Source organism: Mesoplodon densirostris, chromosome 6, assembly GCF_025265405.1.
Source record: "Mesoplodon densirostris isolate mMesDen1 chromosome 6, mMesDen1 primary haplotype, whole genome shotgun sequence".
Taxonomy (NCBI): domain Eukaryota; kingdom Metazoa; phylum Chordata; class Mammalia; order Artiodactyla; family Ziphiidae; genus Mesoplodon; species Mesoplodon densirostris.
In genome coordinates this window covers 56,064,077-56,081,830 of record NC_082666.1, presented here as the reverse complement: position 1 = coordinate 56,081,830, position 17,754 = coordinate 56,064,077, and the positions used below count along the sequence as shown (strand labels likewise).

The following is a 17,754-nucleotide window of genomic DNA, read 5'->3' as shown; positions in this document are numbered from 1 at the left end:
GGGCAGCTAGCGTCCTAGGTTCCTCTCCCTCCCGCCCACCTCCTCTTTCCCGCCCTGTCCGCGCCCCCTCACCCGCCCGCGCCGCCACCTTCCCACCCTCCGCGCGGGCGCCCCACGCGGTGACAGCTCAAGGTCCTGACGCCACAACGCATCTCCAGGCAGCCCGCCCCCTCGCAACATCCGTCACCTGACCCTGCCATATCAGGAACCGCCGCGGTCCAGCTCGCGTCCCTGCTTCCCTGTCCCCCTTCCTTTATTCCTCGCTCCCCACGCTGGGGGTTCTTCCTTTCTCCAAACCGGATTATTTAAAAGAGAAAAAGGAAGAAAAAAAAAGCAAATTTATCTCATGGGTCTATCCGCCATTCAGGAGGCTGGATGTCAGTTTTTAAAGAAATGGCGCTATGCTCCACTTCTCGATTTGGGAAACGAGCGAAATTAAAGGAAACTGCTGCGACATCTGGACACTGCGTGGCGCTGGCGCCGCTGGAGCGGCGGGCCCCGCGCCGGACCAGGTAGGCGGAGCCGAACCCCAACCCCTGCTGGATCGGGGCGCCCCTTCCCCTGCCTGCTCCCCGCGTTGCGGAGGGCTCTGGGCTAGGCCAGCAGTCCATTCACCAGGCAATTTTTATTTTCGGTTTTAACATCCCGCTCAGAGAAGCATCTGAACGCTTCTTCCTCTTTCCTCCTGCCGCGGTGCTCCCCTCCCCCACGGCTGCTCCCCGCTCTCCCGTTGTCCCCGCGTCCACTGGTCGTTCCTCCCGCAGCCTCCTCCTCCTCCTTCCGCCCGGCGCTCCGACACCCTTCCCTCTTGCTGCCTGACTCTTCGGCGTGGTCCCTCTCCTCTCTCCTCCCCTCCTCCCTCTTCCCCCTCTTTTCTTCCACATCACTGACCCTTTCTTTCTGGACACCCCCCGCCACCCCGCGCTGCTGGGGTCCACTCGGCACAGGAAAAGCGGGGGAAGGAAAGGAAAGAGCCGCATAAAGGAGGGGTGAGTCGAGGACACCGAGGCGGCCTGAGGACACGCAGGAGCCGGGTTCCGGAGCGCAGACTGACGGGTCCCGGCTGTCGGGCTGGATGGAGCTTTGGCGCGGGTTCGCCGGCTCCCCCGAAGGCGAGTGGTCGAGCCCAGGACGCCTCTTTCAGGCGGGCGGTGCTGACCCGATGCCCCAACTTCCCGGGCCTGAAGTCAGTCTCGATGGGCCGAGAGCCTCGCGGGCTGGAGGCGCGGCCTGGCCGGCCCGGCGTGTAAGAGAGGATGTGGGACTAGGCCCAGCCTTCGGAGCCTGAAAGGTGGCCCGCCTCGAAGTGGCTTCCTTTACTTGTGGCCGAGCCTACTGGCCGAGCTGCAGGAGTGGATCCATAGCGAGACAGACGACAGGTCCTATGAATCAGACGCCAAGCCTCTCACTATCTAGAGGAGGCAAGTGAGGCTTGGATGGTGCAAGCCACCGTACTGTAACTGAGAGACCGGGTCCAGCGGCACGCAGGCTGCTTCCACTCCCCGTCCCTCACCTCCGCACAGGATGTAGCCTCCTGACCCGCCGGCTGAAGTGAGACTTAGGGACCAGGCTTAAATAGCCACTCTAAATAACTTTTACAAATGCACCTCTCCCCTCTCCTGTAGGACTCCCTCAGAATTTACGGAACACCCAGGCTCCATGCTGAGGCTGCTTGCCGCTCCTCTGTGACAGAATGAATGTGCTTTCTGGCTCTTCACAAGGCTAGCTCCTACTCCTTCAGGGCGCTTCTCAGGTATCCGCCCCCCCGCCCCCCTCAGAGACTCTTCCTCCAGGCACCGTATTTTTTTTTCCCCTAAAGCACTTACCATACAGAAGTTATCATAAGTAATTGTTTACTTGTTTGTCTGTCAGTAGTTAGTATGTAAACTCCGTGGAAGGCCGGTCTTGCTCTGTCTTGCACCACACCTATGATTCCCCTCCTCCACCCCCCCCCCCAAATAAACCTCATAGGAGAGAGATGGACTAGTAAAAACATACAATTATAGTGAGGGAATTTCATTTTATGGCAAACAGAAGAGGGGTACTTTAGGAGGTGGGGAATCAGAGAAAGCATCCTGGAGGGGAAATGCTGCCCAGTTTCAGCACAGTATCATTTAAGGACCCTGGAGAAGTGGAAGAGAGAAGGGTTTCCTGGACCCAGGCAGAGTTACTAGCTGCGGCAGTAAACCATGGTGCGGGAGGGTGAGAAAACCTGTATTACACATTTCTTGAAATTATTAGTCAGGGTTCTCTAGAGACAAAACCAATTGTGTGTGTGTGTGTGTGTGTGTGTGTGCGCGCTTGTATGATTTATTTTAAGGAATTGGCTTACCCAGTTGTGGGGCTGGCAAGTCTGAAGTCTGCAAGACAAGTAGGCAGGCTGGAGACCCAGGGAGGAATTGATGTTGCAGTTTTGAGTCAGAAGGCAGCCTAGAGACAGAATTCTTTCTTCCTTGGGCAACCTCTTTTCACTTAAGGCCTTCAACTAATTGGATGAGGCCCACACAGATGATGGAGGATAATCTGCTTTATTTAAAGTCTATGGATTTAAATGTTAATTATATCTAAAAAATACCTCTACTGCAATATCTTGATTGGTGTTTGACCAAACAATTGGGTACCACAGCCTAGCCAAGTTGACACATAAAATTAAACCTCACATTATCCTATTATGCCTGAAAGGTCTGCTGAGCCTCAGTTTCCCAACCAAGTTTAAATTCTGGAATCTGTCTGTATTGATTGGGCCTGTATAGCTTAACCTATAACCATTTCCTCTCCGCCCAAACTTGTTCTGGGGATAAGGGGAGTTACCCACTTCAGGGGAATGCCATTTGAGTAAGAGCACTGAGTAAGATTACTACTATACAGTAAGCTCTGTGTTCAATGAATATAAAACTTAAAACTTAAATTCCATCTTGGTTTTCCCCTGCTACCCAACACCTGTGTTTTGTTAGTTGTGGTATGCAGGGGAATTCTACCTAATTTTAATATTAGACTAAGCAAAATACAATTATGAAGATGAATCTTTAGCAACACAACTAATTTGTGGCATTCCAAACACGTTTGGAATTCCAGATGACTTTGGCTTTGTGTTCTTCAAGAACAGTATGATCAAGAGCTGATCAGTGTTATTTGTGCACACTTTCGCTTGTATTACTTATCCTCACAGCGGCTCTTTGAATTTGGATTACTACCCTACTTTACAGGTGAGAAGACTGAGGCCTAGAGGCACTCAAATCTTAGATACTTTATAGCCAGCAAGTGCCAGGGCTGGAATCATTAAGAAGATCTTTGGACTAAAAGCCTTGTGCCCTTTCTGTTGTGCTAAACAGAGTCAATAGGAAGTGAACTATTGATGGGTCATTTTTGCAGAAAGAGGATCATTGAATGTCGGAGCTTTTCTTTGCTCTCTTCCTTTGGCCTAAAAACTGACTTGGCAGATCTGAGTTTTTGAATGGAGGAAAATTATTTTCTATTTTTTTAAAATGATTTTCTATTTTGGATCAGCAAATTCATCCCACAGGCAGAGATAGGAGAGGGCATTTTACTAATACCTTGTCTGTGCCACACCACCCAACTACCCTCTAGCCGTGATGTCCTAGGACACTAGCTTTTTCCCTCAGGTATCTCTTGATTATCAAAATTCTGTGAGAAACTTCCCTAATATTGCACATGCTCAAACTAAAAACCCCAAAGGTATAAGACACAAAACACTAGAAGATTTAAAAACTATTATTTGAACACATATAAAATATTAACTTCTAGAATATATAAATACATAAGTGAGTAAAAAAATAACCCAGTAGAAAAGTTAGCAAATAATATAATGGGCAGTTTAGAGTAGAGGATATTCAAATAGTCAAATGGTCAAAAAATTATGAAAATATATTCAATTTTACTGGTTAGTAAAGAAATGTAACAAAAACACTGACATATACCTACAGGTGTGGCAAAAATAAAAAGAGTGATAACATTGGCAAAGTTTCAGAAAACAGTCTTCTTACATACTATCGTAACTTGGTACATTCATTTTGGAAGGCAACTTTACAGTATTTATTAAAACTGTATGTGCATATACATACCCTTTGACTCAGCAATTCCACTGAGTTTATGTATGCAAATATACACATACATAAATAGATGTATGGAAATATGTATACTGTTTATGTAGTGTGTATATACGTATGGAAAGAAATACATATTACATATGCATGAATATATGTATTACCCTTTGACTCAGCAGTTCCACTCCTATAACTCATCTAAGTATGAAAAGTATATATGCACATATACGTGTATATATATTATTGAAGATACACACATACACATATATACACACATAAGTATGGAAATATTTTACACACACATATGTGCAGACATACACGGTATGTGTGTGTGTTTGTGTGAGAGAAAAAGAGAGAGCCTTTAGCCTCAGCAATATCACTTCTATAAATTGATACAGATTGCTCATACAAGGATGAAAAAAAGGTTCTTTATAGTAGCATATGCAGTAGCAAAAAAAAAGGAAATAATTTATATGTTTGTTAATAAGAGACTGGTTTTAAAAAATTTGGGTTTATCCATAAAATACAAAACTATGCAGCTATACAAAAAATGAAGTGCATCTTTATTTCCTAATGCAAGTTGTCAAAGATCTACTATCAAAAAAAACAAGTTGCAGAATGGTTTCCTAAATGTGTGTGTTGGGGCAGGGCTGTTTACAATTATGTGTACCTATATTTCTGGGAAGTTGATTAAAAGTTTTTAAAAATAGTGGTTAATCCTGGATAGTGAGAATGGTGGATAGGGAGGTTTCAGGAGATATTAATTCTGTTTACTTTCTGTACTGTTTGTAAGTTTACCATGAACAAGAATTTCAGAGTAACATCTATGGAAATTTTTGGCTCCAAAACTAGAGATTCTAATTTTGTAGTCCTGAAGTTGGTCAGTGAATTCAAAATTTAGAACATGAATGATTGAGAGCCAGGGTTGAGAACAACTTCCCTATATGTTGGTCTCAAATGACTGATGGGGACAGCACCATCATTGTACGGACATAATAAATACCTGAGGGTGAATGTAAAATGAAATGTCATGTATTTTTTCCCTAGAAAGGGGATGACATTAAATTCTTCTGTTCAAGGTGGGATTTAAACAGATCAAAAGGCTCCTGCAGCTCTGAAATGGATCCATATATGATATCTTTAACTGTCCAAGGCAGTCTAGACATTAGAGAGTAGTAGAGGATGACAAAATATTTTAGGCAAGTTTTATAGCTTATAACTCTAAGGTGGCATATTGGGAGCAGATATAGGAGACTGTACAGGGTACTGCTGTGCCCTAGGAAAGGTGATAGAGCTTGGTACTCATAACCCACAGACAGAATGAGAAGCCATTGGATATAAATATTTCCAACATTCACCCTTCAGAAGAAAACTCTGTGTGTTGTCATAATCTGTTGACCTATCTGTGGCTCTGTGAACAGAAAAAATGTTTACTGTTTTATGTTTATATGTTATCTCTTATAAACATATTATAAAATACATAATGACACACACTGAAATTATTTACAACTTAATTTGATAAGGAAAACAAAATGCAATTATTTATACTATGAGATGAGTGAAAACTGAAAAACAATGAATAACCTTTACCTATCTGGTTTAGGACTATACTGAAAGCCACCCAAACAGCAGACACTCATGACTGGTTCTGACTCCCAGTCTTATCCACAGCTCAGTACCTATTATCTGGTCAGAAGAAAGGGGAATTCTCAGGGAAACCCAGTTTTCAGCTAAGGCAAGGGGATGAAGAAATTTGCAAAGTGAGAAGAAGGTAGAGTGGCGTTTCGTTAAAATGAAATGGAGACCCTGAGGTCACACAAGAAAGGGTTCAAAGGAAGTAGCACCAATCCTTTCATAATATAGAGTATTCCAAAGAGAAGACAGACAAATAGATTATGCATTTTGGGAGGAGGCGAAACTTGAAAGGGAAATGAGCCATGGTTTAATTACTGTAATTGGTCTTAAAGTTTCCACTTTAACTCTGTTGTAAAACATTTTATGTGCCAGCACTGACTCTATAGATCTACTGGAGGTCTAATGTCAGGGGCTTCTGAATGAGAAGGGCATTAACAGGGGTTCCTTTGTAAATTTCCAATAAAATGTAGATGTCTGTGAGACAGTCTGTATATCATCTTCAAAGTTTTTTTTTCCCCAGAAAAATCTTTGGCTTATATTGATTGCAAACTTCAAATTATAATACAAGTCAGCCATTTCAGGAGGGCAGAGAATGAGATGAAAAGAAAGTAACAAAAGGAATAGAAGGAGGAGAGGCATGGTGGTGTTTTGTGGAAGATGGATGAGTAGTTTAACAGAATTAATCAAATAAAACCAAAACAAACTGCTTATGGTCTACATGCTGGTGGGGTTTGTGAAATACTCCCAGGCCTGAAATAATGGGAATCTGCTCATTCCCTACTGTCTTGATTTTCTATAAAACTTTTCTCAGGATCAGCTTTTACAAGTGGTAGGAGTCCTTTTTGGCCTCTTGAATTCCTCACTCAGACTTTAATAGCATTCCTTGCATAAAGGAAACAAATACTTTATAGAAATGGTAACTTGTATATATCATCCCTTTGTTAATTATGTAATACAGGAAATTTTGCTTGGAAGCCAGTGCTACTAATGAAATAATATGTAACTGGCATGGATTACATATTAATCACAGTAATATAAATCAACATGTATTGATATTGAGGTGATACAGAGCTCTTCCCTGACCAGCTGGTTCCTACTATCACCCAGGCAACATTTAGGGACCTAAAACATCATGGAATCCAATGGAAACAAACCAGAAAGAACAGACCTTTAGAAATGGGTCTGTAAACTCCACAGCAGCTATTTACAGTGTTCATCTTCTAATGACTTTTCTGCATATTTTAGCATTCTCGTGCCTTTGCACTTTCTATTCCTTCCAATACCCCCAACATTTTTTCTTGGTTCCAACTCCTATACCAACCCCATTTAGGTCAGTATCACTTGTTATGTGTTTACTTAAAAAACACTGTTTCTTTCAGAGCATTTACATTAGTTTGTAAACACCTAATTCAGCATTATTTTAATAAATTTATTGGGTCTACCTGCTTATCTCACTTAAAGAAGTGAATTCTTTTGGTGGCTATGAGTCACATGAGAGAAATACAAAATGCAACAGAAAAAAATCAGAGGAAAAATAAGTAAGAAAGAGCTTAAAATTAAACTACATATTTATTTTGCAAAGCATCTTTTCTGTGCTAGTTTCCACAAACTTGTTGGTAACTTCTCAACTAACTGGTGGAGGTGGTGCTTATGAAGATCCCCCACCCCCCAGGGCTCCAGAATTTAAAAATGCATCTCTTCTCTCTATTCCTTTATATAGCTTTTCTTGGCTCAGACAAGCAAAATGGCAAAATCATTACTAATAAAATATAAGACCCCATTACAGTCATGTATGCAACAAACTTATAAAGCGATAAAAACTTTAGTGATGGTAGGGAGCTTAAAAGTAATCTAGTCCAACTCCCATCTTTTATAGATGAGGAAATTGGGGCTAATCATGTCACATGATTTAGTAGGTCATATATTGAATTAGTTGAAGAACTAATACCAGAACCCAGGTTTTCTACCTTCCAATCAAGTCCTAATTTCTCTCTGCTTCATTCACTCTTTCTTCCCTGGGATTATAAATAGAACAGGAGAAGATATTGAAAGTATTGTGATTCAACTCTTGTTGCTCCTTCAAGTAATTTTTAAAATTAAAATGTTCTTATTTTCTTACGTATTTCTCCCCCTTTCCATCTTTTTAAGCTTGGTAATTGAACACTGTGAAATTATGCCAACCTAAAATTTATTCTTCAAGTTTTCACAAGATAATGAAATAGTTTGTTGATAGTGAAAACTTAGTAGTCATGTCAGATTTTAGTTATGATTAGCTGCTGACATAAATACCAAAGCAGACTTCTTAGTCTGCTAAGAAGATGACTGTAGATGACACCAGCTTTTGCATTTGTTTCAGAAGGCAGTCCACAAGAGTGCTTCCAAGATTATTTCTATCATTTTTGAAGATGACTAATTCTACTTGCTCTTTTTTCTTTTCTTTTCTTTTCGTAGAGTGGCAACGTCTTGAACATTGGAAAAATTACACCCTATCATAAAAATAATCAGCCTCTGATAAAGCATAAAAGGAAAATAAGTTTTTTAAAAATAATTGATACTTGCAGAGGTGGTTAAAAAAATCCCTATTCACTATTACATATTAACACACAAGTAGTTTGTTTTTAACATTTCCCATAAAGGAAGGACAATATAGAATCTCAATATGGTTGGTCTAAGTTAAATTAGTTTTATTTATTTGCTGAAGGTCCATTACCTAGCATCATAAAATAAACTAATTTGGTCCTGGACTCCATAGTCATATTGCTTTTGTCATAATATAGAAATAAAATATAATAAAGCATTCCTATGAACACACTTTCCCAAAGCCATTTGGAGCTGTATGGATCTTGAGCTCTCTGTTTGAATCTATTTCATTCCTTATATCTGAAATTACTAATTTTAGCCATTAGAACACAGGAAATTTTAAATAGATTTTGCTTTCATAGTAAATCATCCTTGTTTTCTCATCCATTCACTCGGCTGAAAAAGGAAATATAAAAATGAGGCCAAATGAATACATTATTGAATTCTGAATTTATTTCACTTCCAGATCTTGCAATGAAGGTCAGGTAGTAAGATGTGTACAAACCTTGGTAATATTTTAGATTTAGATACAGAAATTAACATGTATATTTTTCTGTAATTGTAAAATAGAGCCAGAAGCAGGGCTCATGTATATAGAGCTATATTTGCTTGCATGTATCCTTCAAAGTGAAATCTTAAAACAGATTTAACAGTATATACTTCTTGTGCTGCTGATAAAACACATTGACCAAATCTGCCTACCAGGTGGATTTGAAATCTGAATTTACTTTTACATGTATTCATAAATTACTATTTCAGTGCAACCAGGTGGTACTTGATTTTCCAATAATGTATGCTGCTTTGGTTTTGCCAAATATATATATATATATATATTTGCCGAATATATATATATTTGCCAAATATATATATATATTATATATATATAATATATATATATATATAATATATATATATATGGCTGTGGATCTCACAGAACCCTATAGTACCCAACCACATTTTCTTGACTTAGTTTCCCTTAATATCAGGTTGTCATCAGATTCCACAACTTCTTTAAATTAGGAATGGAATCATGTTTTAAGCCAAAATCTTGGAGTCCAATCTCAAATTTTTTACATTAAAACAGTGAAATATCAGTTATTCCAATGCTGTAATGTATCAAGCAACACTGGAAATTAAATCCCCAAACAGTACACCTTCAGTTTGTTCAGCAGATATTAAGACATTCCACGAGCCATCATCATATATTTTCAACAGTTTTATATTCAATCTACTCTTTTAGCAACCCTTTGGGAAATATCCCGAGATAATTTACTGGGTAAGTGCATGGGTCTTCTAAAATACATTTGTAATATTTCATTGTTTGACCCCCTGAGACTGTAGTAAAGGAAACAGAAAATTTAACAAAGAAAGAAATAGGTTAAGGATCAAAGTAATCTGGGCGTTGCCACTGTGCTATAGCTTCGTGTAAAAGCCGTAGTTCTTCCTCACCTCTTTCCCAAGGGCCACGAGTTACTTTGTTATTTAAAGTCTCCGTAAGTGAGACTGCTACTGAAGAACCACCCGGAAGGACAAAGTATCACGAAATCTTTTCAAGTGGCAATTTACGGGGGCTCTCTGTCTCCTACCGCTCATAGATTAAACAAATCGTTACAGTTAACGGCCTACCTACAGTTGCTCTCGCTACAATCTCCGACTTCAGCCAGTCTGCGCGCGGACTGCTGGAACGCCGCAGGAATCTCGCCTTGATTTAACAACAGCAAACGAGCGTCCCTTTTGGAGAGCTGTTCAGAACCACCTTGCCCTGGGGACTTTAGAATAAGCGGGCAAGTTCGAGGTGGCTTCCGGGTCCTCTCTTCCCTGTCCCTATCCGGTGGAGCTGGGCGCGAGTCCCCAAGGCTTCCATTATGGAGCGTTTTGCACGTGACCTGCTCTGCTCCGTGCAGCTTGTAAAGAAAGAGCTCACGACGACCGTCATCGTTGATTGGTCCTCCGTCTTCAGCTTTGCCCTCATATCCCCAGAGCCTAACGCCTGAAGTGGGGGCTTACGGGGCGGGGTCCTTCAAGGTCAGTGGGGCGAACGTTATCACCTGCCTCCCACCCAAATGCCAGTCACCGCCGCCTCCCACTCCGCCCCAGCATCTTTTGTGTGAAGATTCGCAGCGCTTGGGTTCCTTCGCGGATTTCTTCACGTGCCACTTTTCGCCAGAAAACCCTGAAAAATAAACCTGGGAATTCCACATTAGGCTCCTAAATCTCGCTGGAAATCCATTTGCCCCACCTCTCTGCGTTTCACTTCACGGTGAGTGTCGAGGGCTGCATCCAGAGAAAAAAAAATTTCTTCCCGGTCTTGCCCTCCTTCCCCGCGGGGAATCAGGTCGCCCAGGAAGACTTCCGCCGCTCCACGTTTGCAGACCTCATTGAACTAAGTTGGGGTGGGGAACTGGAGAGAAAGGTCGTTTGGGGCGGCTGTGTGCACGCGCCATCAGTCTCCCTCGGCCGCGTGCAGGTAGCGGGCGACGTCGCGGTGGCCCCGCTCCTCAGCCAGGTCCACGGGCAGGCGGCCCCAGGCGTCGCGCACGTCCAGCCGCGCCCCGGCTCGGTGAAGCGCCACCAGCGTGTCCAGGAAGCCCTCCCGGGCGGCGTCGTGCACAGGTCGGGTGAGGGTGGCGGGGTCCGCGCAGTTGGGGTCCGCACCGTGGAGCAGCAGCAGCTCGGCCACGTGGGCGCTGCCCATCATCATGACCTGCCGGAGAGAGCAGAGTGGTCAGGACCGGGGTGGGGGCAGGTAGAGTCTTCTCAAAGAAATACCTATTCATGATCTAGAGGCTCTTACAAGCATCAGGAGTCTAGTTAAGCTTCATTTGCTGACGCAATACCATCCCCCACCCCCACCCCGGCCCCAGCCCCAATTATACTCTACTCAGCCCTAATTAGTTCCATTTTATTCGCCAAACGTGGGAAGACAAGAAAGAGCTGATGATAAACTGCTTATCGCCGTTGCGGGAGATTTCTTTAAAATTTCCATTGAAACGGGGGAGTCTATTTTGTTAAATGATTTATGAGTGGAGTTAAAAGACTTTTAAAGTCTTAAATTATTTTCCTTTTTCTTCCCTCTACCCCAGCCATAATCCCAGTCTAAAAAATTTACTAGGCAGTCAGCTGATACATTTATTTTAGAAGTTAGAGCAGTGCTTTAGAAGAGAAAATAAGAAACAACTAAGTCTAAAACAAGGTTTACTTTGTTTAGTTCTTGCAGTAAACCCCCTGTGGAAGGCGTTTGCTTTTCACTGTTATATATGTCTCTGCTCATAAAGGGAATACAGTCCCACAGTTGGAGCCAAAATTGGAGATAGAAGGGAAAAAGTAAAGTCATGCATAGTTTTATAAGATGATGAAAACAAATTGTTTTTAATGAATGGTTCACCACTTTTAATATTTAACATTATAGATAAAGGCTAACGTTTAGAGGATAATATATTTGAGGTAATGTAAAATAAACACTATATTTACATTGTACAGGATTTTATAATGTTGAATAGTAAACATTTTGCTATCTAAAAAAGAGCTTGGATCTTAGCAGTCACATCAGAGCAATGCATAATTTAGAAAAAGGATGTTTTGGAGCAGTAATCCTATAGTATCCATTTGTGTACATGTACATTATGCAAGTATTTACTTTCTTATTTTAACAATAAAATAATTTTTTAATGTTTATCCATTCAAGTTTCCGATTTCCTTTATTTTACTTTATTTTTTTAAACATCTTTATTGGAGTATAATTGCTTTACAATGGTGTATTAGTTTCTGCTTTATAACAAAGTGAATCAGCTATACATATACATATATCCCCATATCTCCTCCCTCTTGCGTCTCCCTCCCACCCTCCCTATCCCACCCCTCTAGGTGGTCACAAAGCACCAAAGCAACGAGCTGATCTCCCTGTGCTATGTGGCTGCTTCCCACTAGCTATCTATTTTACATTTGGTAGTGTATATATGTCCATGCCACTCTCTCACTTCGTCCCAGCTTCCGCTTCCCCCTCTCCGTGTCCTCAAGTCCATTCTCTACATCTGCGTCTTTATTCCTGTCCTGCCCCTAGGTTCTTCAGAACCATTTTTTTAGATTCCATATATTATAATTTTTGATAATTGAATATACAAAATGTTATATGTTCTTGTGAGTTTATGTTTTAAAATGTACCACGGAATCAAAAGATAGTACGCAAAATTTTTTGTTTGTTTCATGGATATTAAAAACATCTATTTCCTCCCTTAGAAACCATGATATGATTTCTATTAGTGATGTAAAGGGCATTTCATGCATAGAGAAGAGGGGGAAAAATGGTTCTTAATATCTCAGAATATGGTGAATTAAAAATGACAAACCTTTCAACAATTAATATAATTTGAAGTCTTTAAGAGCTACTTTACATATTGTTGCTGCTTTAAACAATCCGTCATTTCTTCCAATATTTTCTATGAATTCAAAATGAATGAATACATATTTTCTTTAAAATCTACACAATTAACAAGATTCCTTAATAACAGCTTGGTTCTGGAAGGTGATTGTGAGGTGAATACTAAATATGACCATAATAGTCAACAGTAAAACACAAAACATTACCTTAGATTTTAAAGAAATTAAAAATATATTTAGCACTAATTAAAGTGGGATTAATAGTTAAACATATTGAATTTTAACAATGAAGAGGCTATTTATAAAGACCCTTTGCCATTTAACAAAGCTGCAGCAATGCTTATGTAATCCAAGCATTCAGTATAACTAAATAAAAATATATAGAAGCACATTTTTTTTTCTTATGTAACACTCAAGAGACACTGCTAACATAAAAGGAATTAAGTATTGTGGTTGAGGAATCCTGTCTTCTTTGTATTCAATTCGTCTGTATGAGGAAAGAATACAAAATTTCACATCACAGCTTAAAGATTCAGGGTGATTTTTTTCATGTGCTGTGATTTTGTATGATTCCTTAAATTCAATCCAAATTGTGTACCTTGTAATTTAATTATCTCTATCGTTGAAAGTTGATCGCTGTTTGTTGAAAGACAAACAGATAAGACAAAACAGTTCTCCTCCCCAAATAACCTCTCCTTTTCCCCTTTCCTCTCCAGTTGAACCTATCCCTTGCATCTCTTATGAAATGGGAGAGGGGATATTGGTTTTTTTTCCCCATTAAAAAGAAAACCAAACAAGTAGTGGGGTTTCCAATACCTTTCTTTAGAGTTTTTTTGTGGGTGAAAACCTGCTTTACACCTGAGCTCAATACTCCAGCAAGAGAGACAGAGGTCTAAGTCGGTGGAGATCTCAGTCCCTAGCCGCTTCCCACGGAGGCCGCGGCGCCGTGTTTGTGCGCCCCCTGTCGGCGAGGCCCGGGGCCCCCAGCTACCTGGATCGGGCGTCTCCCGAAGCGGTTGAGTCTGTTGGGATCCGCACCGGCTTCCAGGAGCTGCCGCACGGCCTCCACTTGCCCCCGCGCCGCGGCGTTGGAAAGGCCCGCATCACTGCCGCCACCACTGAGCATGCCCTTGTCCTCCTCGCTCACTTCGCAGCCCCCAGGCGCAAAGTATCCCGGATAATCCACCGCTGGCCGTGAGCTTCGCAACACGCCCCACCCCTCCTTCCCACCTCGCCCTAGCGGGCTCTCCCCACTCGGAAAGAGCTCAGTTCAGCTTCAGTCCCCTTTCGCCGTCCTTCTGCGGCTTGGGGGGTCCGTCCAATGGCCGAAAGGCCTACGTAGTTAAGCCGGGCTTTTCCCGGATGGCTCCCAGGAAAAGGCCCCTCGCGCAGCCGCAACGTCGCGCGAATCCACTCTGGCCGCAGAGTGCGGGCGCGTTGCAGCGTCCTCACCGCCGAGCTACACTCTGGCGGAGTGGAGAGCCGGCAGGGACTGAGTTCGTTTTCAGCTGGGCAGTCGGGCTGGGTGCTTCCCACCTCCTTAGGCTCCGCCCCCTGTCCGTTCGGGCATGTCCCACTGTGCTGCCTGGGAGGCCTGGCAGGCAGCTGACGTTACAGCCGCGAGGGTAGGGGCCACGAAGAGCAGCCCAGAAGGTGCCCGCCCGCACGCGCCAGACACCGCAGAGCGGAGCCCGCTGCGCAACTCGCTGCGGGGTGTCCAGCAATCCTAGGCTACGTTTTTTGGAAAGGTCGAATCAGTGCACTCAGCTCTTAATCACCTCCCTCCAGCAGGCGGAGCAGAGGATTTCTATTCCTTCCGTCCCGGGCCAGCTGGTTTCACTAGAAGTTAGTCGCTCCCTGTGTAATCAAAAGGCTGAGAGAAAGGCATTTAAAATAACCTCGTCTCTCTTAAGATGTCTTAAAGTGACAGCTCTGCACCTGTCATGCTGGTTAAATTCATCCCCAGGCGGTAAATGAACTTCACTAGCTTCACGTCTTGCATCAACCTTAGCAATTTGGCGGGGGGGGGGGGGTATCTTCCTACTTGAATGAGCCAAAAATCAGTCTAAGTGAAAAATCCTGAGAATGCTGCTTTGAATGTGCTTTTTATTCTTTTCATCTTTGAATTATGGATACAGTCCTAAAACAAAACAAAACAAGAAAAACGAAAAAACATCTCACACACAGCTAGTTTGAGATTGAGAGTTATAGCTTGGTACCTCACTTAAAAATATAAATATATATTTTAAGAATCTGAGATCCCAGTTTCATGATATTTGAACAATCTATTTTTGTTTGTACTCTTACCTATTTAAACCCACCTCAGCAAGTATTTGATTTCCATTTATCATGGGTAATAAAGGAAATTATGCAGTAATAATGAAACATAATAAAACAGGGATGTGGTTCTGGACCTGTCATTAAACAGGCTGAACCTGTCATTAAACCCACTTCTGAAGATTTAAAGGCCAAGTGCTTTGCTTTTCTTCCTAATCTTCTTAAGTGAGTTTGTATTAACATATGCATTGCTTTTAAGGTTAAAAAAAATTACAGGTGATGCTCTACTGAAATAAGAAGAGAACCACAAGTTATGTATCTGTTGCCTGAAAACTTTGGTGAGGATCTACATGAGAATGCTAACATTTAACAGCTCTTATCTATAACATCATTTTTGGTTTAGAGTGCTGAGAAACACAATCTTAAGGGGAGGGCAATTGCTTGCTTACTCACAAATGAGAGACTCCACATGTTTCTTCTAGCATATCTTAGCTTGGATTCCCCTCCTCCCAATCCACTGTAGAATAAAGAAGAGCTCTTCACAGACAGGGTAGGGGGTGGCATGGAAGTGGTGTTTATGGCTAAAGATTTGCTGACTGAGCCTCAACAGAGTTTAAATTAACCTGGATGGGGAAGGGAAGGGGGCAGCATTAATAACAATTTTTCTCTCTATCACCACACCACATTTCTTAGTTTTCAGGTTCTTAATTCCTCTTTCACTCTTTTTTTTTAACATCTTTATTGGAGTATAATTGCTTTACAATGGTGTGTTAGTTTCTGCTTTATAACAAAGTGAATCAGTTATACATATACATATGTCCCCATATCTCTTCCTTCTACCTTTCACTCTTTTTTTTAAAAATAAATTTGTTTATTTATTTATTTTTGGCTGCATTGATGTTGGTTGCTGTGCGCGGGGTTTCTCTAGTTGTGGTGCACGCGCTTCTCATTGCGGTGGCTTCTCTTGCTACAGAGCACAGGCTCTAAGGCTCTAGGGCACCCGGACTTCAATAGTTGTGGCACATGGGCTCAGTAGTTGTGGCACATGGGCTTAGTTGCTCCACAGCATGTGGGATCTTCCTGGACCAGGGTTCGAACCCGAGTCCCCTGCATTGGCAGGCGGGTTCTTAACCACTGCGCCACCAGGGAAGTCCCCTTTCACTCTTATTTGAACCTCCACTCTTATCTAGGAAAGACCTGTCTTTTTATTTGTTGATGATGGTTCTATTATGATCTGGCCAGAAGAATATAAGTCTACTGCTGGGTGAAAAGCATGGATGAGCTGTTTTGGTCTAGTCTTAGAGGCCAGTTCCCATGCCCAGTGTATTGGGGATTACAGGTGTGCCAGTTGAACGGGAGAAGGAAGAGAAAAGATGGACGGTAGGAAGCCAGGGTCTTTGAAATGAATGGAATTGCTTCTTTGCCAGTTACCTGGAGGGGCTGAGTCACTAGACTGATATTGGTGGGTGTGGTGGCAAATGGGCTCAGTCAAGAATATCTTCATCAGAACATCCTGATTACTCTGAAATTTAGTGTACAGACAAATGCAACACGGCAGGTTGCCTTTTTTTTTTTTTTTTTTTTTTTTTGCGGTACGCAGGCCTCTCACTGCCATGGCCCCTCCCGCCACGGAGCACAGGCTCCGGATGCGCAGGCCCAGCGACCATGGCTCACGGGCCCAGCCACTCCATGGCACGCGGGATCCTCCCGGACCGGGGCACGAGCCCGCGTCCCCTGCATCGACAGGCGGACTCCCAACCACTGCGCCACCAGGGAAGCCCCAACAGGTTGTCTTTTAAAGAAGTATTGTTGGATCTTCCCTCTAATGGATTCAGTAATTAAATTTAGTTCAACAAAACTTAGTTCAGCATATCCTATAACACAGTTCACAGTTGGATAAGATATGGGTCCTAGATTTTAAGAAACTCTCCCTAGTGGCATTTAAACCAACAAATAGAGTTTCAGAATCAATGCAATCCCTATCAAAATTCCAATGGCATTTTTCAAAGAAATAGAACAAATAGTACTAAAATTTCTATGGAACCACAAAAATCCCCAAATAGCCAAAGCAATCTTGAGAAAGAAAAACAAAGCTGGAGGCATCATACTTTCTGATTTCAAACTACATTACAAAACTACAGTTATTAAAACAGTATGGTATTGGCATAAAGACAGATACATAGATCAATGGAACAGAACTGGGAGCCCAGAAATAAACCCACACTATGTGGTCAATTAATTTATGACCAAGAAGCCAAGAATATACAATGGGGAAAGGAGAGCCTCTTCAATAAATGGTATTGGGAAAACTGGACAGCCACATGCATAATAATGAAACTTGACAGCTATCTTACACCATACACAAAAATTAACTCAAGATGAATTAAATACATGAATGTAAGACCTTAAACCATAAAACTCCTAGAAGAAAACATAGGCAGTAAGCTCCTCAACATAGGACTTGGCAATGACTTTTTGACTCTGACAACAAAAGCAAAAACAAGTAAGTGGGACTACATCATACTAAAAAGCTTCTTCACAGAAAAGGAAACCATCAACAAAATGAAAGGCAACCTAAGAATGGGAGAAAATATTTCCAAACCATATATCTGATAAGGGACTAATATCCAAAACATAGAAAGAACTCATACAACTCAGTAGCAAAGAAAACAAGCAATCCTATTAGAAAATGGGCAGAAGGTCTGAATAGACATTTTTACAAAGAACATACAGATGGCCAACAGGTACATGAAAAGATGCTTAACATCACTAATCACCAGGGACATGCAAATCAAAACCACAGTAAGATATCTCACACCTG

The 17,754-nt window shown here is 42.0% G+C and overlaps 1 protein-coding gene and 1 long non-coding RNA gene across 4 annotated transcripts in view; one reads left to right on the top strand and one right to left on the bottom strand.

Annotated features, from left to right (window-relative positions):
- Nucleotides 1-204: 204 nt before the first annotated feature.
- The window catches only part of LOC132492441 (uncharacterized), a 35,617-nt gene continuing 18,067 nt past the window's right edge, over nt 205-17,754 (top strand). Inside the window, exons 1-3 of one of the 3 annotated variants that reach the window (XR_009532815.1) lie at nt 205-512; nt 1,626-1,753; nt 9,894-11,903. This is a non-coding gene — a long non-coding RNA (uncharacterized LOC132492441). Of the gene's footprint in view, nt 513-1,625; nt 1,754-9,874; nt 11,904-17,754 lie in introns of those variants that run through there. The other 2 variants (XR_009532813.1, XR_009532814.1) reach the window with 2 other exon arrangements.
- CDKN2B (cyclin dependent kinase inhibitor 2B) lies at nt 10,639-14,221 on the bottom strand. Its single transcript, XM_060101961.1, has 2 exons — nt 13,648-14,221; nt 10,639-10,983 (listed from the first exon to the last, which is right to left on the bottom strand). Exons 1-2 carry the CDS (start codon nt 13,780-13,782, stop codon nt 10,723-10,725), a joined length of 396 nt encoding a protein of 131 aa, XP_059957944.1. The 5' UTR covers nt 13,783-14,221; the 3' UTR covers nt 10,639-10,722.

Excerpts from the sequence above, each read along its gene's own strand:
- CDKN2B (XM_060101961.1), bottom strand. The coding sequence starts at position 13,782 with ATGCTCAGTGGTGGCGGCAGTGATGCGGGCCTTTCCAACGCCGCGGCG. Across the intron at positions 10,984-13,647 it reads TCGGGAGACGCCCGATCCAG|GTCATGATGATGGGCAGCGC; the intron begins GTAGCTGGGGGC and ends TCTCTCCGGCAG.